Below are 22,851 nucleotides of genomic sequence, written 5' to 3' on the forward strand. Positions count from 1 at the left end.
GGAATAGTTACGATCGGCGCGACTCTGATGAGGAAACGTCGGAAACTGATCGAACAAATTCCTTAATTTCGATCAAATCCTAAGAAACACGTCGACGTCTGTATCTGTCCTCGGATTTCAGTTGTAGAAGCCTTATCATTCATGAATTCGAGGTAACAAACACTACGCTGGATATATTGATTAGTTAGTTATCTTAACGATCAAAATATGAAACATGAAACATGAAATTTTTATAGGTATAATTAAGAAAGTCACAATTTCGAAATGTTCGCGATTCGAAAGTTTCCACGCGGTAGAAAGCGCTGTTAGTTCAAAATTTCCAACAGCAAGCGTAATTGGAGTAAATCTTTTTTTGACTTTTTGATAGCAACATCATTGAAGCTAATAATTTAATTATCGAAACGACATATAACATAGTAATTTTAATAATATTTACCATTGAAAATCAAAAAGATTTATTTCAATTGCACACTGCTGATGGAGATTTTATCGATTCAACGGCATTTTCCTTTTCTATGTAAAATCACACGTCCGAGTAATGAACATCGGCCCTTTTCCTTCCAAAGTGGGTGCAAACGGTACTTTCCCGCCTTTCCAAGAAGAATCTGAATTAGTAAAAAAGTATTACACACGCGTTTGCGTGATATACCCGCTCGGCCGTGCTCACCTCGTTTTCTTCCCGAATCTCGCGTCTCCGTCTTCTCGCAGAAAATACGCTTAAAAATTCAAGGACGGGCCGTCCCGCGAGAAATTGCTCGCTAGTGTGAAGGGTCGTCGAGAGATCGTCACTTCGCTCATCGACACACCGTCGTCGCAAGCGTGCGGGGCAGGATGTTAAAAATTTTTAATTAACGAACGAGGGAAGGGCGCGCGGAGCGTGACCGGCTGAAATCGGCCGGGTTGCATTCTCCTCGGCGGAGAACAAACGCACGCGACGACTCGCCGATCCGGCAAAGTTGCGGGACTCTCCCGGCGAACGGCTGTTGACATTTAATTTAAATCAAGCGGGGCTCGGGGGGTGAACTTCCGCGTTATCGATCGCGACCGGTTACGACGATGACGACAGGGATACTCGTTACATTCGTCTGACTTTCGTTCCCGCCACCGTGCCGCCGTAGGAATTATTTAACACTGCTACTGTGCGCGCGCGCTGTTGCGGTTTCGTCCGGGCGAAGGTGCCAGAGAAGTTAATAATTTACCATTTCGTGCACGGACAGATACGTGAGCAGCGATATTCTCGTGCGGACACGAAATGTGTTAAGTGAAAAAGAGTTTTCTTTTTCAGACACTCCTGTTGTATTCGTTTAAATTAACATCTCTTCTTTTTTTGGATAATCCGCGTCACCGCGAGATTTCAGCGTCAACGTCCGCTAACGTAAATATGTTGCAAACATTTCCCGACGAAATTCGTTGAAACGTTATTTCAAGCGCGAAACGATCACGACACTGGAAAAAGACGCGTAGATGTGATTTATACGAGTCGGAAATAATTTGTAATAGAGAATTTATATTAATAGATGGCGCTGTTAGCGACTAACTAAGAAGGGAAGAAATACTGGCCAACAAGAGCTTACAACCTTACCCAACTAATTAATAAATTAACACGACATTTTTCGATTCCGAATTCTACGTTGTGAAAAATGTTGTCTCAGTTAGGGATATTTTTTCTCCCGCAATAATTTATAATACGATATAATACATCGATACAACAGCTGCGATTAGACTCTTATTGGCAATTATTTCTTTCCCTTTCGATCAAAGAATTTATAGTTGGCGAAAAATCAAGATGCGCGCTCGCGGTAGCACGCGGAGCGCCGAGCGCGCCGAAATGGCGTTAAATGTCCGAAGTATCGATCGGATCCGCTAATATTCGCGTATAATTCCTCATCGATCGCAGTCTCGCCGTTTTTGAAAGGCGGCCCATGACGACGCCGCTAACGCCGACGTGACGTACCGGTCGATGCAATCCATTCGTTTCGAACGTCAGCTCCTTCGTCAGGGACCGACAGTCTCGCCGACACGTCCGTAATTATCTTCGCTTTCCGATCCCTTGGGAACTCCGTGGCAGCCCTAATTAACGCGCTACACAGCTCGGCCATTTCGCGTCGTAAATATTTTCGACGAGAGAGATGCGTTCCGTCACGCTCACGTCCGTTCGTTTGCCGGCGTCGAGCCGCGCGCCGGCGTCACGTGACGAATTCACGGATCTAATTTGCCCGAACGTAATCACGAAATATCGCGCGTGTCTTTTTCAGCGATACACTCGCGATGCGAGTGGCGCGCTCGCGTACCAACGAGAAATTATCGCCGCGGTTTTAATATCTCGTCGCCGAAGATATAAGGCAGGATTGGATCGGCGACAAACGGATGAATAAAACGCGAACCACATGTCTTTTTTTTATAATCGCGTCCGAGGGGAGAATAATCAACGGATAATGGAAACCTCTCCCCGGTGGATTTGACGAGGTAGTTTATGAATTTACGAGTTACCTTTGTTTGAGCCGCTCTTTAGACCCTGCCTGTTTTTAATCTTCCGCGTTACACACAAGGAATGCATTACATTTATATTTTATTCCGCATGTTTAATGTATACTACTTTCGGTATATTTCACGACGGAGAAGAATGCACATCACAATTTATGCGGAGCAAAGAGAGAGTACTGCTACTACTACTACTATTGCCGCACTACTACCACCGGGATACATTTTGTAATGGGATATTTTATGTTTCAGACTAGTTTATATACTGCTTACGTTCTTCGGAGCGAATATTTACACGTTTTGTCGTATCGTAGGTAAATACATTTCACAATACAAACGAGACGCACACGGCTCTCTTCGCATTCGTGCTGATAAATATTAAATTACATGCAAACAAATACGGAAATAGTGAAGTCAATATGTGCAAAATGTTCCAATACTATGTTGACTTTTGACATTAGTAATGCATACCGATATTAATGGATATGTGTTTCCCGCAAAATTTGGGATCGATACTTATTTGAAGACGAATATATTTAATTGCATTTTAATTAAATTTTAATAATAAAATGTCGTTTAACCGCAAACCAGAAGCTTACACTTCGCACGTCGCATATGTCTTTATGCGTGTGTATTAATCGCAGCCTCTTTTTCCTTGGATTTATGACAGTTAAATTTATGAACATTTTCATTCTCCCTCTCTTCTCTCTCGCGGGTTTCTTTCTTTCACGAACAAAGTAAATACCACCACCGCCGCCGGTTCCATCGTAATGTCGATCTCTCGTTCCGCGATTTACCTCGGACGTCTGTTTGAGATATCTCAAATCAAATTACGATATTCATTTACGCGGGAGATCACGGGGGGATCGATCGTTCGATGTAAAGGAAACACTAACACTGCTCTCCCGTTCTCTCCAAGAGGAGAGAGAATCATATCGCGCCCGAGATAAGTGTGTTGTATTCTTCTCTTTTCTTCCGCGAGAGAGTGGATGTATCCTTCGGTACTCGCGCGGGCGGCCGGAACGCGCTGTCGAGGAAGGTTTGTCTTCGTCAAGACGACCGAAAGGAGCGGAAAAGCGGCAGCTTTTTAGAAAGCACACTCCGCCCTCGGTCTTCGGGGCGATTCACTCGTCGGGGGAGAAAGATGGTGTATTGCCGCTTGAAAAATGAATAACTCGCCGGTGCGAGAGGAAATTCCGGCGCTGTCGGCCCAATCGGCCACTCCGCCGATGAATGACACGACATTTCGCAACAATTTCGCAGCGGGCTATTTCGCACCTTCAAAAGCATCCGCAGCGGGCGTTATCCTTCTCATCGGTCAGCACGAAAAATTATATCCCACGTACACCACCGTCCATAAGTATTTGCCCACCTATTAATTTCAAGGTTTTCAAACAAATATAATGTGAATGAATTATGTGAACAAAATATATTTGAAAACAATTAAAAACAATATGAGAAAAACAATTTACAAGAAAAAATAATTCAAGTTTTGACTCATCGATATGGCCGCCCCGATTTCGAATAACAGCCTCACAAAGTTTAGACAATCTTTTAATGAGTTTATTTAGTGTTTCTGTCGTGATTTTCTTTCATTCCTCTTGTAAAACTTTCTACAGGTGTTCAGAAGAAATTGGACATACTTCCTTGACATTTCTGTCGAGCTCGTCCTACAATAGCTCAATTAGATTGAGGTTTGGTGACTGCGGTGGCCAAATCATTACTTCCAATTTTCCTTCCTTTGTCAATTTTTCCAAATACTCTTTGCAGATTTTAGAAAAATGTTTTGGATCATTGTCGTGCTGGAATATAAATTTCTTGCCAAATAATGCATCCAATAGACATCCCAGACGGCAACATTTCATTCTCAAGAATATCGAGGTATTGCTCTTCTTTCATTATTCCTTGAACTCTGTAGATGTTCCCGATCTTGTTGCCGCCAAAATATCCCCAAACCATCACAGAGCCTCCACCATGCTTGACAGAGGGAATTAAACATGCATCGGACATGCGCTCATCTGGTGATCTTCGCCTTGAACCAAAAACCACAAATTTTGACTCATCGCTCCAAAGACAGATTCCCAGTTTTCACTTGTCTAGTTTTTGTATTTTTTAGCCCGTTCCAATCGTTTTTTCTTATTAATAGCTTTTAAGAGTGGTTGCCTAACCGCTACTCGACCATAAAGTCCAACAAGTCTGCGTTTTACTGTAGTTGTGCTGATGGGGTTAGCTCGATTCAAGTTCATCTGTGAAGTGATTTCTGGAGCGGTAAGGCGTCTGTTGCGTTTGTTGATAATTACCATGTTTCTCTCCTCTGCTAATATCGTAATCCAAGGCCTTCCAATACGTTTTCTGTAGGTTAAACTATCGCCGTTTTTAAATTTCTGAATGGTATGATCAACAGTTCGTCTTGGTGTCTTCATTTCAACAGAAATTTTTAGATTTTTAGGTTAGATTTGCTAATTTGGTGGTGCGCAATAATCAAAGAACGCACTTCAAGAGAGAGTTCTTTTAATTTCGGCATTGTTCAAGTTTTTTTTTATGATATTCACACGGGCAACTCGTTATAATAAATGGATGTTTGTTCTTCGAGGTTTGGAAGGAAACTAGATATTCGAAGACCGAGAGTTACAACTAATCCCATTTCAATTATGTAAAAGTAAACAGAGACAATATTCATATCACAAGAAAAAACATAAACAAAGGAGACAGTCTAGACTCTGGAAACATGCTAATCAGCATAAGTACATCGACGTGCAAAAAACATCAAAATTTCAGTTGAATTATTTCCTTGATTATCTGATATTTGACATTTAAAAAGTAATTAAAGCAATTAAATTTATTAAAATTGGGTAATTTTTTAAATAAACAACAAAATTGAGCAAATACTTTTGGACGGTAATGTATATGTCTCGCGTTTAATCGTATCAGGTGCAATCCGAGACGATACTTGACTCTATGTTAAATCTTTAATTCTACAATGCAGTAGAAGCGAAAATAGGTTCAATTTGAATTCTAATAATATAATCCTATTTTGATCCCAATGATGTCTTAAATTGCCGTTTTCGCGCTGTTTCACCGCCACAATAGATCGTCGAAAGTAGCATTAAAATTTAAGAGAGAAGTTAGAAAGTATTAACATTACTAAAGTAGCTTTTTATTATAGGCCGCCTAAGAAGGCACAAACTATCCTTAAGAGCGAGTCCTCCTTCGAGTTACTCCTTCGAGTAGCATGAAAATTCCGACTCGGGAACTTTCATCGTACAAAAATCCTCGATGCGGCTACGTTTCTCCCGCGAATTTAAATTCGATGTAACACGACGATATAAATTTGATATAATTAGAGTTTAAGAATCTCGCCCGCCCGCGAACTGTCGCCGCTCGTGTCTCGCGAACGCGCGAACACTCCGCCGTTTTAATTATTAACCCGAGATTCATCCACGACGCAGCCCCTAACGTATCCGGCGATGCATCCGACGACGATGCACCCCCCTCATCTCGGCACACTTCACCTAGCCTCGCCTCGCTCACGCAAGAAACTCGATGCGAGTGGCAAGAAAATTTCCGCCCTCGAGGAGGAAAGACAATTTCCTCCCTGCTTAAGGATCCTCTTTCTTCCGGCCCTCGAAGCACCCGGCTGCACCCTTTAACGATACCCGTACTCCGGATGGGTAGACGCGGGAGGTTACGAAGGAGTAGGTAGCGGAGGTGCCCGGGAAGGGGTGAGATGCAGTGGAAAATCCGCGGCGGTGCCCGCCCGCGGGATTCAAAGTTTCCAGCAACACGTAAGTGGGTAGTTAAGCCACATGAGAGTGGCTGAGACTTCTACCCTTCCCGCCTCTCTCCCCTTCTCCTTCCTCCCCAAGCGTAAGAGCGCCCTCCACGCAACTCATCGCCCTAATTAATATCAATTTCGTTAATCTGTAACGCGAGCGCTATTTCGCTTTCGGGTTCTTCGCGGGGCGTCTTCACGTCGCCGATTACGTGAGATAAATTGGATTCACCATTTCGTGGCGGCATCGTCGTTCCGCGAATTTGTTCGCAGTGTGATTCCGTTCCCATCATTAAGCATAAATTTCCGGCAAAACCGGAGAAACGAACTTGAGATATCGCGTCGTCGCGATAAAACAGATACATACGGGAAATAGATCATCAACTGGTTCAAGGTAAATCTTTCGGTGTGAGAGATTTTTCAGGCCGTTAATTGAGAGCGGATTTGCCGACGAGACGAAATATGCATAATTCATGGTGAAATTGCCGGCGTGAGAAAAAAGATTAAAAGCGACGATATCGACGTCACGCGGGGGAGAAAATATTTATTTTTATCGGCGGGATTTCGAATAATGCGCGCGACCTCTCTCGTGACTTTTATCGGAACGGAATCTTATAATACGGGCTTTATTTATGCGAACTTTCTGCGCGCGTTCAAACATGACGTGGTATTTTAATTTTAAACAGCAATATGGAATACCTATCGATATTATGCTAATATCGAATTTAATACAGGGATCACGTTTTCACATGAAGTGCCGACTGCACCGTTCGGCTGGCGTACGTATATAGCGTGATATTTTAAATGCTAATGCGAACAATGGGATATCGATACGAGATCTCTATAATCTCCGACGTTTGTAATTTCAGATTTTAATTTCACCGCCCGACCCGTCGAATCGCCAAATTATTATCGTCGCGCAACGCGCAGCTAACATTTCCAATCAATCAATTAACAAGCTGCAATAAAACAATCTCGCGCGCCGCGCCTTAATAAAGTTAATCCACGCTGCAACGGGGCGCAAACATATATATTTTCAATTCAAACGTGCTTCCATTTTTCATTCGCGGTCGTTCTTTCTCGGAAACCATCGCGCGTTTCATCGTTGATTGGAAATAATAAACGGATACGCTCCTCGGACGGCGCGAATGTACTGTATTTGCTATTAATCACAATAATTAATCGCATCTCGTTTATAGCCCGCCGTTATGATCGACGTCGATTAAGCGAGGGAGCAGCGTCGCCTTTTTCCGGACATCATCGTCGATGACGACGACGAATCGACGACGTTTCCTTAAGAGCAACTCCCGCGACATCGCTCCGACACGAGTGGAATGGAAGCTTATTGACATGCTAGAGAAAGGGGGGCGAGGGAAGGAAGGATTTTCCAGGTCTGCGGAGGGTTGGCGCTTCGATATTGGATTCGTTACATTCCCCCCCCCCCCCCNAGTTCTCAATTCTACTAATTGAGCCGCCGAATGCAATAATGGCGAGGGGGGAAGGTAGGTGGACCTATTTTTCCCTCTTTTTTTCGACTCGCTTCTTCTTACCATCGAAGATCCTCGACGTCACGTCACCGACGACGACGACGATGACGACAAGAGCGTCGTCGTGGAAAAGGAACGAAGAGAGTTGATGGGAGAAGAAGTATGAATTTGTCGATGGATTAATTTGATTTATGGAGGCCGAGCGGTGTTTTATTATAGCCCCGGCGACAGAGGGAAGAGTGCGGAAGGACGACGGGCCGGGATATTATTTTCCGCGTTAAGGGAATCAAGCTAATGTTTATTCGATCGCGCCAGTTTAATTATTAACGCCGTCGTGGTTGGGGTTGAATGACCGGCCAGTCGGTTGGTTTCCTCGGAAAAATACAGAGAGACGATAACGAACGGTATCGATCGCCCACCATCTTGCCCGATCTCGGTATCGCAGATTAAAGGGAAATGGGAACACGGGTAAAGACCGATGATCGAGGAACTTCGTCGGCGAGGTTTACTTTTATCGGGAGGAACGACGGATTGAATTTCAATGTTATTACGGATAAGGAGAATCGCAGAGGAGAGAGAGAGAGAGAGAGGAAAGTAAAGAGGTAAAGCCTCAAGAACTTTACGGATTTCGTTGGAATTTGCAGAACCGTCTCTCCACGACGCGACTCGCGAGAGCACGTTATTATTTCATGGCTTCGCTGCGAATATCGGCCGATATTTATCGAATAGAGGAGTTCCGTGTACTCTAATCTCTGTGACTTTATATTAATGAACCGTGCATATATTAATTCGTAAACTTGCACCTATAAGCCCCAGAGGCTTATCTTATAGCTGAGCGTGGCGAACATTAATATATCAAACACAAAGTTATATTATGGCAGAAAAGCACAATGGGCGCGCAAAAGAGCCGACCAATATTCTTCCTCCATTTTCCTTTCACTTGTATTTCTTGTTTAGTAATGAGAGTTAGAAATATATGTTTTTGAAAAGTTGGGTTTTAATGTTACAATCAAGTATCAAGCGAGTAACGCTCGAACGACGCGCGCTGCCGGCGCCAGCTAATTATAATTGCTTCATAAAGGCGCGAAGTCCGCCGCGGAGTCGTCCTTTGGGCAGTTCGCGCGGATTTACGGTAGGTACGGGTATCCTCGAGCGCAGCCCGAGACGCCGCAATTAATGATCCCGTTAATTTAATTAATGCTCGCCGTAAAAACCGCAGCCGGTTACGTTCGCCGGAAGTCGACTTCGGCCTCGCGGCCGGGGAAAAACGAGTGCTCCTCGCTGCGAGGAATACGAGCGAAATAATGTGCCGCCCTGCCCGAATTAATTATATATGACGTGTAGTTGCAGTTACCTCTAAATATGCCGTACACACGTGCAAAGCCCCCCGAGAAGACCCTCCCGGCGCGCGCATTTTTCTAACCGTAAAGAGTGAAAGTAAAAATCAGGGGAGGGGGGGAGACGTTCTTTCGGTTAATTGTGCGAATATCGAGAGATTGTGTGGAATTTTGAGCAGAGGTGAGTTCGTTGAAAAACTTACTTTCAATACTACACAAGTTAACGTAATAATAACTGCATAGATATTTAGCGCGCTGAACGTCGGAAAGTCATCGAGAAACGTATCCCGAGCGATATCAAATCTCTCCCGAGCGTAGACCGACTTAGAATTAAAGGACAAAAAAAGAGAGAAAAATAGATAGAAGAAAAGAATCGTCGCTATCCGTGGCGGCCACCTGTACGTCATGGAAGATAAATTATGCTCGCGTAATAAGCTGATTAGGAATTACATCACGTAATCTAAATTACGCGCGTTATTTAGTCATGAAATACCGCTCGCACGCTTCTACTTTCATGATTCATTTAGGATTATCATACCTGCCGAGAGAGGCGAGCTCGCGTTCTCGCTACGCATTTAATACTGGATGTGGCTGTCTAATCCCGAGGGTCAACTTTTTAATACCAAAGCTAGTTGGCTCGCGCGCGCGCGTCAGCGCACGATAGGGATCGGATAGTCACGTACACAGCGCTAAAAATATGTCGTGCCCGAAATGGCATCACTCTTATCGTGTTCCCTCGCGCGGGCGATTATTCTTAAGGCAACAAACAGCCGGGGTAATCGCGGGCTCGCTGTCGCCGTAAGAGAAAGCACGCTTGAAAATCCGTCGTCGTCCCAGCGCACGTCGATTTGCCGTCACTTCGTCGTCGTGAAAAATTTCGCCATTTCACCGTCTCTCTCTCTCTCTCTCTCCTTCCGCGAAACGATCGAACGACACGCCGTACACACGTAGCACGTTCTCGTCGTTCACTTAAAGGATTGCGAAAGCGAAGAGAACGAGGTGGCGGCGCAGCCGAGCTAATTCGTTTCCACGAAGGAAATTACGCGGCGTTGCATGCGACTGCAGTTGCAACGCGCGTCCGACCGAGTACTTCCGGAAATGCAGTCCGGCGTTTTCCCACGATACTTTCGATCCGGTGATTTCAGCGCACCGGCGACGCCCGTGTCACCTTTTTGCGCGATTAATGAACTAATTTGCGCGCGCGCGCGCGCGCCGCTTTAACGGCAATTAGTTTATTGACGTTTCGCGGGGACGAGAGAACGCGACAGAGAACGAACGGGGCATGGAACATCGCCAACGACAGCTGATAAAAAATCAAAGAACGGTTTAACTAATTATTAAGCTAATTTTCCAATTAATTGAAACGGACAGATCGTCAAGGTGGATCGTTTAATGTTCGTGTTTCATTTCTTTTTTAGCTTCATTCGCATTTCGTATTCAATCGTATTATGTCGCTTCATTCGTATTTCGTATTCATTCGTGTTATGTCGTGTGAAGAAATAGACAATAAGATTCGGAGCAATTCAATTTCTATTACATCATCTTCCACGCTAGAATATCAAGAAAAAGATTCAACGCAGGAATAAATTTGGAACAAAATGAAAAATAATAATAATATATAAAAAAACTAAATAAAAATAAATATCTCTCCAACATACTTGTTACGTGCGATAAAGCAATTAGAATCGGGCGTCAGTAGCTGATTTATTCGAAGACTCAATTCTTGAATTCGACGATTAACTATATAATGCCTCGATTCTCGAACGCAACGATTGTCACAACGATGATATTCGCCTCGCCGACCGGCACCGAAGGAAAATGGAAACGATACGCGAAATATGAGGTCGTTACGCAACGCGAAGAGAATCGCTCGTAAACTTCCAACAGTCGCAGAATTCTCGTAATTAAAAGTGCGTATACGCGCGCGCGCGCACGCGCTCCCGTTAATGACTTTACGGCGGAAACGGAGAGAATACTGTCGCTCGAGGAAACGAATGATATATTGCCCGCGTCCTTCGTATCCGCGGAAGTACTACGAGTTTTAAAGCGGCACGCGCACTCTTCTCTACTACCGCGGTGTGTTCGAATTTGACGAAGCGAATTGCTCATTTAAGAGAAACTGAAGAACAGCGGTGCGTGTTTAGTCATGAATAATTCCTTCCTTAAAGGTAATTCTGAAATTTCTTTTTCAAACCTCGACAAACCGGTGGCGAATAATTATTTATAGCATTAAAAGACAATAGCCTGTGCCCGAGTCGAAATTTTAGTCCAACTTTAAGTCTAATTTAGTTTTATATTAAGTCTTCATAAGTCTTCTATTGTGCTCCTTTGATGTTACAAGTGGGAAAGTTATTGCCATTTTCTCCACTTGAAAACTTAATGTAGAACCAGAATTTAGACTCTCAAGGTCTCATTCGTAGTACTAAAAGAGCACTTACTGTACTCCTTTGACGTTACAAACAGGAACATATTTCAGTTTTCTTTCCTATGAAGACTTAACATGGAATTGAAAATTTCGACTCGGGTATGTAGCGTTATACTTGGAGATCCTCCAAGCCCCGGATCATCCAAGTTCAACGGATTCTACAGACTTGATGTAGAACCAAAATTACAAGAAGACTTCTGGGAAAAGAAGACTCGTCGTACTTCGGCATTCAGAATTATTTAACTTTCGTCCGATTTTCTCTCTCTCTCTCTTCGACGAAAGAAAAATTCCCCGGTGTTCACCGGTTCGCCGGGAAACCCCGGTGACTACCTGGCGACTGTCCGCGCGGTTCGACAGACCGCAGAGTTTTAGGCTCGCTCCCGAGTATGTCGCGGTCGATCTCGAAAGTTCACAGGCTCCGACCTCGGCGTTAACTCGGCGAAGTTAAGATACTAGACCAGAGGGGGCTCGTATCTCGGGCTTTAATGGGAACGGGACAAAGTAACCGCGGAAATTCCGCGCGGCGAGATAAAACGGGAATAGAGCGCGAACCGCGCCGGCAACAACTTTTAAAACTACCCCGGCCGGGTAACGTGATTTACCGTCGATGACCGCGCGACAATTCTCCCACTTTGTTACTACGGGTTAATTACATGCAAACAATTAATTAACCGCGCGCGCCCATCGGCGCCGTTTGTCTTCGCGGATGCCGCCCGCCCGTTTCTCGTTATCGCGGATTATTTGTCGTCGCGTGTCGCGTCGATCCGACTGATTCTCACGACGGATCGCTTTGCTCTTTCAACGTCAATTGCGTGTAACTCACTTTGTCGGATTTTCAAGCGCGAAGCCGCCGGGGCGTAGCGCTAAATCGCGCCGACCAAACCGAAGATTTTGCACATCGTGTGAAAAAGGAGCGGGCAAAATGGCGAAAATTATTCACCGATCGATGGGAATCTCTCTCGGTAACATCGGAACCGACCGGCGTCGACGAATTCCTTTCGCGAATGTTAAATCACGCGATTTGCATTTGTCGCGGCGCAAAGGCGCTCGGTCGGGCCTGGCCTTTCGGGCGCGCGATATATGTAATTCTATCGCGCGCTTGTAACGAAATAAAAGTTTAATCGTGGAGTCCGCTTTTTTCGAAGTCCTCAGCGGCGAAGCGACTCCTCGCACGCCACCGTTTCGCAACGACAGCGTAAAATCAGATATTCCATTCATATTTGTTCAGACAATGCAAATGTATAAACTTCGCATTAAACAAATACGCGGTATTACAAGCGGCGTAACGACGTTTGTCGTCGCAAATATACACGCGGCGTTAATATACCCGAATGTGAAGATGAATAAAAGAAAATAAATAAATTCGCCCGCTGACCGATTCTCAATTAAATCTTCCCATCCCCTCCGCTACAGAGTAAACACGCGCTCGCGCGTGCTATTTCATTACAATAATATAAAATTTTGTATTCCGTGGCTGTATTTACTCACAAATGTATCCGGCTTCGCTTTATCTCCGCGATATCGTGATGCGTAGTGAGAGGGAATGAGGGAAGGAGCGAGCGTGTGATACACTCTAGCGTCGGATTAATAAACGAGGTAAGCGTTATAAAATAAAGCGGAGGGCGTTCGCTCACTCACCGACTCTCCATGTTGCACTTGCCCTCTTGAATCTTGCAGTTGTTCTTGAACTCCTTGTACATCTGGGTGCAGACCTTGTCGCGTCCGCAAACGCTGAGCGCGTGATTGCAGGTCGGCAACGCGTCTATCGAGAACTGATCCTTGTCTGCAAAGATACGTGCGACTTAGTGAAACGAGTGAACAAGCACAGAGAGAGAGAGAGAGAGAACAATGAAAAGGTTAACCGAACCGCACGTTCAACGCGGCAGACATCGCCGGTACACTCGCGTATTCGCACGGGATAAAAGTTTCTTAAGTTCGAAACGAGTGGCGGCATCACACGCGCTGAAATCTCGTTAACCGCGGCCACGTTGGGCCGTTAACGCGAATTATTACGCTATTTACCTATCGCGGTCAAACTAACGCCGCTATGGTAACTAGTTACCCGAAATTAACGCGTTCAATGCCGTCCCGATTTCGATTAACCGTTCGAGAACCTAATTAAACAACGCAAACCCGATAATACGCCGAGTAAATAAGCAATTTTTAACGCGTTACTTGGTTTGAACCCCGCTGCCGCCACTTGGCACGGTACGTATTAAATACAAACGCATTAAATACGATCGGATCTTATATGTAAATTAATTAGGTGCGTCGCGCTATCAATGCGTCGATCACGGGCGTTGTTAGCCTGCTCGAGGTTTAAATAAAGTAACGCGCAATGCAGAATCGTGAAAGAGAATCATACACAGCAAAAAATCTTGTCTCCAAATGTTATAATTTTATTCTGTTATCAACTTTTAATTATTATATCAATATAAAATTAATATATAATTGACACGTTACTTTCGTGACGTTTTCATATATTCATATTTATGTAAATTTAATAACTTAACATTTCTTTTGTGTATCGTTTAAAAATGAAATATTATTTAGAGCTCTCTTAACACAATTGTTTGGTTAATTTAACATATTGTGTTTGTTATCTCAATATTTTGCGCTAAACCGATATTCAACATGTATAAGAGTTACTCTATATTAGGAATAATTTAAGTCAAAATAATTAATATCATATGCTCGAAGGAAAAGTGTTACTGTTAATTCATTAACATTTTCAATTTGTGAACAAGGGACGCACGACGAATGAGTTACTTCGACTCAAAATTCAGACCGGACTTTTTAGGACACGTAGAAAACGCTGAAATTAAAATTTTATTTTTTACTGTGCATCCGCAATTTTCATTCTCCGAATTTTTCCCGCGATCCTTTCCTGTTGCTGAGTTTTTCCCGTGTTTTACCCCGCGTCCTATTGTCGCGAGAGTATCAAGATTGCTCACTTATCTGTCTGGTCGCAGCCGATTATCAATGCGCATTTCTCTAACCGAGAGCGACCATTTACTGCTTTGTACCGTTCTCTCTCTCTCTCTCTTTCTTCCGTTCGTCTTTTGTCAAGGAAGTGAAGAAACATCCAGTCACTCTTTTATATTTTCCTCCCCGACGGCATCCTCTTTTATTTTATCGTCGAGGCACTGTTTCTGCTCTCCTCACTCTCTAGAATTCTATTCTGCGCGCAACTCGTCAAATCAAACGCGATCGGCCGATGATAAGCCGCGGCTATCTCTCTTCGCAGTCGATTTGTATCGCCACTTCCTATCGGAATTTGTTTTATCTTCCGCCCATATCGTACGGCGGGCAAACGGCGATCGAGACGGATCTTCCCGTAGGAAGATCTAACGCGCTTCTACTTTATCCCCCTGAAATTTTCTTTCGTTCTATGTCGAGAGATAAATATACGTACGGTGTCCGCGCGAAAGTAAAATAAATTCGCGAGAGAAAGACAGAGAGAAAAGAGAGCTCTCTGCCTTCAACAAAGATGGCCGTGCGAAGCTTTTTAAAATCTTCAGCGACTTTTGTGATAGCGCTTGTAAAATTCGCGCTGCGACTTCTCGCGAGATTCCCTTAAAATAGTCCAATCCGTCCCACAGTGCGCTCGAAGCTTCGCCAAAATTTACTCGTACCGCGCGATATGCACGCAGGGTACCACGTACACAATTTGGCCTGTGGTTCTCGCGGCCTGGCATTCCTTTTTTTTTTTTACCGCGGCTCGCCCCTTCCGCTTCCTTTTTCGAGGTACAGGAGCGAATTTAATCTCATTAAGTGCCGAAGCTTCCTGGTTTCGTAGCGCCGACCGCGCGCAGCGGGGTTTCCATTATCCGCCACGCTCCCGTATGACCGGCTTTTGGCAAGATAAATGTAATTAAGCCGCGATCCGGAGCGACCTAATTGCGCGACTTATTACCACGTCGAATCATGCCCCCCTTCCCCTCCACCGTTCTTAGTGTGTCTTGCGGATTAGCTCGAACTATCGTTAGATAGTCGCCGATTCATGTGATCCGACGGCCGATGCTCAGGCACATTTATCGTCGGACGCGATTTGTGAGAATGAGGAGAGAGATCGTGAAAGGGACCGCTTGATTAGACTTCGATCGAATTTTAAATCCACAAATCTCTGTGGATACCGTCAAGGTGACAAATATCAAGCCTAGCGATTCGCTGAGTAAAGCCGAAGTATCCAACCGTCAACGTCTACTGCAAAGAGTTTCTTTCTTTCTTTCTTTTTCATTCTTTTTTTTTTTTTTTTTTTGTTAGACACGACCATTTTCTTCCTGCGACGGGAACGGCGATAGAAAATGCAAGAAAAGGGGAAAAAAAAAGGAGGAAAAGAGAACAACGAGGGACACAGACAGGGGAATGAAGCGAATGAAAAGAAGCGCATCGGGAATTATCCGTGAATCGTTTGAAAAAGCTCAAAAGAGTCGGCGGCGCGGACGAGCGAGCCCTCGGGAAAATCAACAATGAAGCCCGTAGGAGCGAAGTTATATAGAGTGGCGAGGTCAAAGATACCGCGAGGCTTTTGTTTCACCGGTCCGCCCTTAAGGAGACCGCCCGAATGGCGCCTCTATCGTCGAGGTTACGCTCTACGCTGTTTAGAAAAGTCACCGAGACGACACCATTGAAATTATTCGAACTCCTCTCGCGGAAAAACACGGGAGTGTGTCCCTCGCGAATTTTGGCGGGCTTTAAATATGTTACAGAGCGGCTGAAAATAAACGATGTATTTTTCTTGAAGCCTTAACTTTCGACCGCACGTTTCCGAAAAGTCGCTCGCATCGCAAACAAGTCGTATTGATCCTATCCGTGACTTTCTGAATTCCATATTTGAAAAACTGTGAGGAACGAAGTTGAAAAAATTCTACAATAAAATGTAACTTTTCTACTTTAATGTTTGATCGTGTATTTATAGAAAATCAAGTTTTAAGTTACTGAAAAAAATTCGAATTTATTCCCTAATTTTTTGGAGTGAGTTCTATTCCACTCGTTTGGAATGAAGATATTGCTCTAACCTGAAATTCACTCCGAAAAATTTAGGGAGCAGATAGTGATCGCGAATGGTACACTTTATTTAAAAAAAAAAACCATAAATTCTTTATTTCCTATTATTTTAATCCGCGATTCAAATGTACGTATGAGTTATAAAATGTATCAAATATCATAAAACCTTTTTATCTAAAACATTTTTTCATATTTATCACGATTTCACGAGAATATTTCTTCACAATTAACTTTATTGGATTTCCTTCGAGGGATTGTTTCATTTTCCGAACGTACGATAAGGCACATATACAGAATGTTTTATTTTCAGCCGCTCTACAATATATCCAAAGCTTGTTGAATTGGCACTTTCCTACGCTCCTTATCGATTCGCGAATATATATGTGTACATCATCGCGGTTGTTTACGTATTTCTTCGTAGCTACCATCACGCTGATTAACAAGAAGAACTTTTAATCCCCATGAAAATGAAAAAGCCCTCGATGTATAGTCAAAGAGAAGAAACGAGCTTCGTCGGATAGTCTCGACCGTGGAACAACGTGTCGAATAACGCGGTCCGGGAAATTAAATCAGCGACACGCACAGTACGCACGCTGGAGAGCCGAGGGTGAATATCTCGCGGCAACGTATTCAACGTACCCTTACCTTTTTTGTTGAGGACGTAGACGCAGGGGTGGTCAAACAGGAAGTTCTGGAAGCTGTTGCAGTCCGGATCGACATGCGGCTCCCTGCAGAGGCACGTCGGTCGGAAGAAAGTGAAAGCCTGCAGCGTGCGCAGGGCTGCCTGACACTTAGTCACCGTCACCGTCGAGCAGGCCACTGCAAACGCGAAATTATTATTAAAGCGACGCGACAATACCGCCGGGTTGGATGACAAATCGCGCTCGCGGATTTTAGCACGCGAGCCACCGCGGTCGTGGCTGTCGCGCGCAAAATACGGAGCGCACGCATGGCGCACGACGCGGATCGACCGATGGCACGCCGCGCATAAGTTGCCATTTGGTGGAATCGCCGAGTGTTTTACTCGTCGGGATGCAACTGGGTGCACTGATGCAAATGTGACTATCTCAAGCTGCGAGCGTGAAAAACCGACGACGCGATAGAACGGACGCGTTGCCGAATGGGTAATGCGATCACGCGTTCTCGCGCGAATATTATTTTCGAGGGCGATCCGTCGATGCAGATTGTTGTGAAACGCGATGACGAGGGACCTCCGTGGAGCGATTAATCTCTCCATCGATCCCAGCCGCCCTCCTACGCAACTTCGCCTCGACGCTAATCCCCGCCGTTTTCGTCGACAATGATTGAAAATCGTAGGACGCGCGAAATTCCGCCGAACCGTTGCCGACCGTCACGTTGAAAATGTGTGTCACGTTGCGGAAAATGAGACAGAAACGGGCGAGGTTAAATGCATCGATAATCCCATAAATAATTACATATATGTGTCTCCGAATTTAAACGGAAATCAAATAATACTTTACTCTGATCTAAAATATATTCACCGTCCAAATGTTTGTTTTCACTTTATTAATTCCAGTTTCCGGTCTCATTTTTACAAAATTTTTAAGATTTCGAAGTTCTGTCAATCAATATGTCACTTATAAGATGACCGATAAAAAATTTGACATATATAATACGTAACTATGCATATTATTATATTATCGCAAAGATTGATTAAAGTATTGCATATAGCGCATGAATACATTCTCTAATGTATAAAAATAAAAGCGATTTAACGTACACGCGACCAAGAATAAATCTGAAATAGTCGATAACCGTAACATGAAACCAGAATGTATCGTGAAAGATTGATTTGGACAATTTTCTATGTAAAATATTCCATATATAATTAGTCATCGAAGCGATAACAATGGATTATCATGTGATACGTGTATATCGCGAATAGGATGCGCCGCAAGCTATATGGAACGCGCACAAATGCGACACTTCGGATTATGGCTTATGTCCGCCACACGGACGACACTGGACTCAAAATAATCGCGAAATCCAGACGAAAGTCATTATGCGGAGTAAATTTATCAACGACGCGCCATCGCCGTTGTGATGTGATAGTAACAATTATTTGCCATAGTACACATTCGTGCATTAATCGCCGCAACGAGGTTGTGACATTAATGTATGCCATTATTACAGTATCCACGATGTGGTCCGTTTAATCTATTTATCATTGTCACTCGATACGTCGCACTATGTGTTTACCGGATTTAGGACGTACGTGCGTGACGTAAGAATTGCTAAGAAGATACTGTAAAATACCAAGATACCGGAAAAAGTTGCAAGTGAGAAATTCTCTAACTATAACGTTTATCATAGAGTTCATCCGACGCGGATTAACGGCGCGGATAATGAATATTACGTAGTTTTAAGATTACTGAAAGCTGTTCGCGTACTTCCGACGATCTTTCGCGAAGCACACTTATCTTTCGCTTCGACGCGACCGAAATGATTCCGACGCTTCGAGCGTCCGCCTTCGAAATCGGCTCGGGCTTCATTCAAGATTCCGTCGCTCGCGGCTTAATTAGTACAACGTCGTTCGGAGAAAGAATGGAAGCGAGAGGGCGCCTTAATTACTATCCCGAGACACCGTAAGTTTCGTAATAACCGAGCGGTGCCAGACTATAAGTAATGAATCCAGATGTCGGCGTCGCCGTCGACGTCGTCGTTCTCGTCGTCGCCGAATGTCAGACAGAAAAATGACAGAGTGGCAGCGCAAAAGTTTCAATTACATTCTGATGTTATCACCTGCCGCTTCTTCATCCCTCCTCGATTCATTCCGCCGGTTTCCAATGTTTAACCCCATCCCGGACCATTTCTCCCGGCGCGCACCCACGTCCCTTCATTAAACACGAAGCAAGGCACTTAAAAGGGAATATCTCCGGCAGTTTGGAAGTTACGAAGAACGAGAGGGAGAGAGAGAGAAAAAGAGAAAGGGAGAGAGGGGAGAGTAAGAGACAGAGAGAGAGAAAGAAAAAAAAAGAGGAGTCTCGACGAGGAGAGTTCCGAGGAGCTAATATTGTGACAGGAGGGTAATCTCTCTCACTGGGTCAGCTGTCCCGAGTCCCCCCGAGAGGAATACTAATTTACATCGGTCTGCCCACAAATGGAGCTGATTGCGCGATTTCCGACGTGATCCACTAATTAATATTTGAGAGGTTGGAAGTCGAGTAGAATCTCTTTCTACCCTGAATCGAATCCAAGAGCGACGCTCGGGCGCGGCGGTTCAAGTATCACCGGAAGTATTCCCCCGAATTACACGCGGGCATTTTATTAACTAGACGAAGCGCGACGAATTAACGACGAGGCGAATCGAAATAATATTTCATAGTTGAAGTGTGATAAAAAGATACGACCGAAAGTAATGACTCGCGGCGCGCAAAAGAGAAAACGAGTTTCGGTAGTTTCAAGAGAATGCCTATAACCACTGATATCCAACTAGATGTTGTAACAACGAAAGTTTGCTGCGCATTTTATTACTCACAATGAAACAACCCAGAGCGTTCAAACGAATTTCCGGGAACTCCTATCTTTTTCCTAATTAGCGACCCGTTAATAGTCTCAACTTAATAATTAATTTACGCCGCCGAGAGCTTCTTAATAGTTTCCTCGATGGGTTAATTAATTATTTATGGAAATCCTATCAAATCGAATATTGTATTATATGAACTTTTCGAGTGGGGAATTGCGGCCAATAAAATGTCGTTGAATTTCGAAGGGTCACTTCGTTGAAGACGACGTAATTAACCGACATAATTAACTAAAGAGACGTGTCCTGCTTTTTCTCTCTACGCAATTACAAAGATAAAACCCGTCACTTCACCGGTGACTATCACCATATAATTCTCGAATTACGTAATTCTTAATCAAGATTATTACATATATTAAGACGGGAAACTCGTCAAAATGAAGAGAATCGTAATACGTCCAAATGACTATACGCGTAAGTAGTAGCGGTAAATGGAGAAATAAAACACGACAGTTCAAAGAACGTTTTCAATGGAAAAATTCATCCCATATAAGAAAAGAAAAATGAAGATAAGTCACCAAAAAGAGTCGAAGTTGAAAATGAATTGAAGGTTTCCACCGTGCGAAAAAAAATACTTAAAGATATTGATAACATAAAAGAGTAATCGCAAGATTAAGTAGAATTGCTGGAAGACGCTTTGTATTTGTCGGTAGATTATCGAGAGCGAGCGAGCGATCGACGATTGGTTTTCGCCGCGTAGTGATTTTTCATATTATTAAAAACACTCGATATTCTCCGTTATTTGCGCGTATTCCTATGAACCGCCGGTTCTCGCGAAGATACACATCTATTAACGCGAACGTGCTGCTACGCATGCTTACGTGGACGGGAAGCGGATGCGGACCCGGGGAAAAAAGTCGGGACGGGGCAAACAAACTATCGGCCAGCGGGAAAGTCGGGAGAAACGGACTTTTCGTTCTCGTGTATGCGAGCGGCAAGAGAACGAGAAAATATGCGCGCGAGAGCAGCGCGGCTTTGAATTCGGCGCCCGACTATCACTTGCAGGCGCACGTACCGGCAGCTGCGTCTGACGCATTTGTGCTTTCGAACAGTTGTAATAATTAAATCCGAAACGCATCGCAATATAGCATCGTGCATTATTATAATTTGTAACTTACTTTCATCGGACGGGCGGGAGTTGCGCGATTTCCGAAGGATTTTTCAGAAAAATTAACATCCACGTTTTTACTACGCAAAATAGCTTCATCAAACTTTGAACATAGAAAACGCCTCGAAGCATTTGCAACGTTAAACGGGCCGCAACGTAGATCTTCAAAAAAAAATCGCGCGATATCTATCTGATAAATCAAAACTTAATTTTTCACATAATTCTCCTCACAAAGCTCGCTAAAGAAACGGCATCCGTTTAAGTTAATAACATACATCCTTTTTGACATAATCGTGTATCGTCACAAAAGCGCCTCTTCATACCCGCGCGCCAGTGTTCGCGTAGATCAATTTTTCTCGATCGTGACACGTACAAGCCCGTTGTTCGCCCGAGGGTTAAAAACCGTGCAAAAATGTCTTGGCGGGACAATGTCCGAAATAAATAAGGCTCGACTCGTCCCGCGAGGTCCTGCTCCGCTTTAATTATCGGGATGTGTATCCGGGAACATCCCGCGCGGTGATGAACGGTGCGGCGGCTCCATAAAAAGCGCGAGCGCTCCAGAATCGTTCTACCGTGAGCCATAATTCATGGATGGGAAAAAAACAGTATCGGGAAAAAGTGTGGCAGAGAGTGCGAGCGAGTGAGTGAGTGAGTGAGAGAAAGAGAGAGAGAGAGAGAGAGGGAGAGAAAGAGAACAAGTGCGAGAGGGGGGGGGGGAGGAAGGGGAGAGAGAGAACGAAAGAGAGAACGGCAGGCAAGCCGGGAAAAGTTGCAGTCTCCACGCCGAAACTGACGACGCGTATTCTCTCTTCGTGGGCTCACGCTATCTTCCACCCTCCGTCGCTGTCGCCATTGTACTCGAGGGTCGTGCATGCCGCTTTGGCATAACAACGTACATTGTACTTCCGAACAATGCTATCCTTCTGCCAGCCAGTACAACCCCCCCCCCCTCCGCGCACCGCCGTCGCCTCCGCCATCGCCGCCTCCGTCGCTCCCGGTCTTATCGCGCCGCGGGCGTTTGTCCCTTTTTTTCGAGCCGGCCTTTTTCGGGAAGATAAACGACACCACGATTGACAGTTAAGGAGGGTGCGAATGGCCCGTGTCATTTCGAACAAGTGTCATAAAATCGAAAAATTGAACAGCTAACCGCGGGCTTTATTTTCTCCCGCGGTGAACTACCTTTCGCGGTAGCCCGATTCTCTCCGGGTCGGTTATCTCTTTCCAATAAAACATTTTTGATCACGTCGATTTTCCTCGTGCGTAAGCTGAAAATAATTCAGAGCCTTCGGAACGCAAAAAAAGGATCGGGATTTCTTTCCTTTTTCCTGATAAAATTGCTCGTCCACAAGTAACCCCGGAGAGCCTAGGGAGCAATCGAGAGACACGTCGAAACGTTTTAATAATAAAATGTTAGATTTTCGACGCCAAAGTCAGATAGATAATATCGCCAAGAACGTAATACGTCGAATTAAAAGCCCGACATCACGTTTTAATTCACGTAAAGAGTACAGCGTTGCGCTATTTATTAAATCATATAGGTCTTCGTTGCTACATTTATTGGATTTGAAAGTACGTAGAGCAGAGATGGAATCTGTCGAAAAGTAAAATATTCGCTTTTTTTTTATCCCGCTACATATAATTGCAGAATTTAAGCTGTCGATTTTAATTCAACTTCGCCTTGAATTTA

General features: G+C 44.3%; 1 protein-coding gene across 1 annotated transcript in view; it reads right to left on the reverse strand.

Annotated features, from left to right (window-relative positions):
- The window catches only part of LOC106744459, a 281,560-nt gene that overhangs the window by 148,348 nt on the left and 110,361 nt on the right, over window positions 1-22,851 (reverse strand). Inside the window, exons 3-4 of the mRNA XM_014619266.1 lie at window positions 17,158-17,331; window positions 13,141-13,285 (exon numbers count right to left, since the gene is read on the reverse strand). Of these exons, the coding sequence (XP_014474752.1) occupies window positions 13,141-13,285; window positions 17,158-17,331 (319 nt within the window). The remainder of the gene's footprint in view (window positions 1-13,140; window positions 13,286-17,157; window positions 17,332-22,851) is intronic.

The sequence above is a fragment of the Dinoponera quadriceps genome, unplaced genomic scaffold (assembly GCF_001313825.1).
Source record: "Dinoponera quadriceps isolate SergipeBrazil2010 unplaced genomic scaffold, ASM131382v1 scaffold9, whole genome shotgun sequence".
In the NCBI taxonomy this organism is placed as follows: Eukaryota; Metazoa; Arthropoda; class Insecta; order Hymenoptera; family Formicidae; genus Dinoponera; species Dinoponera quadriceps.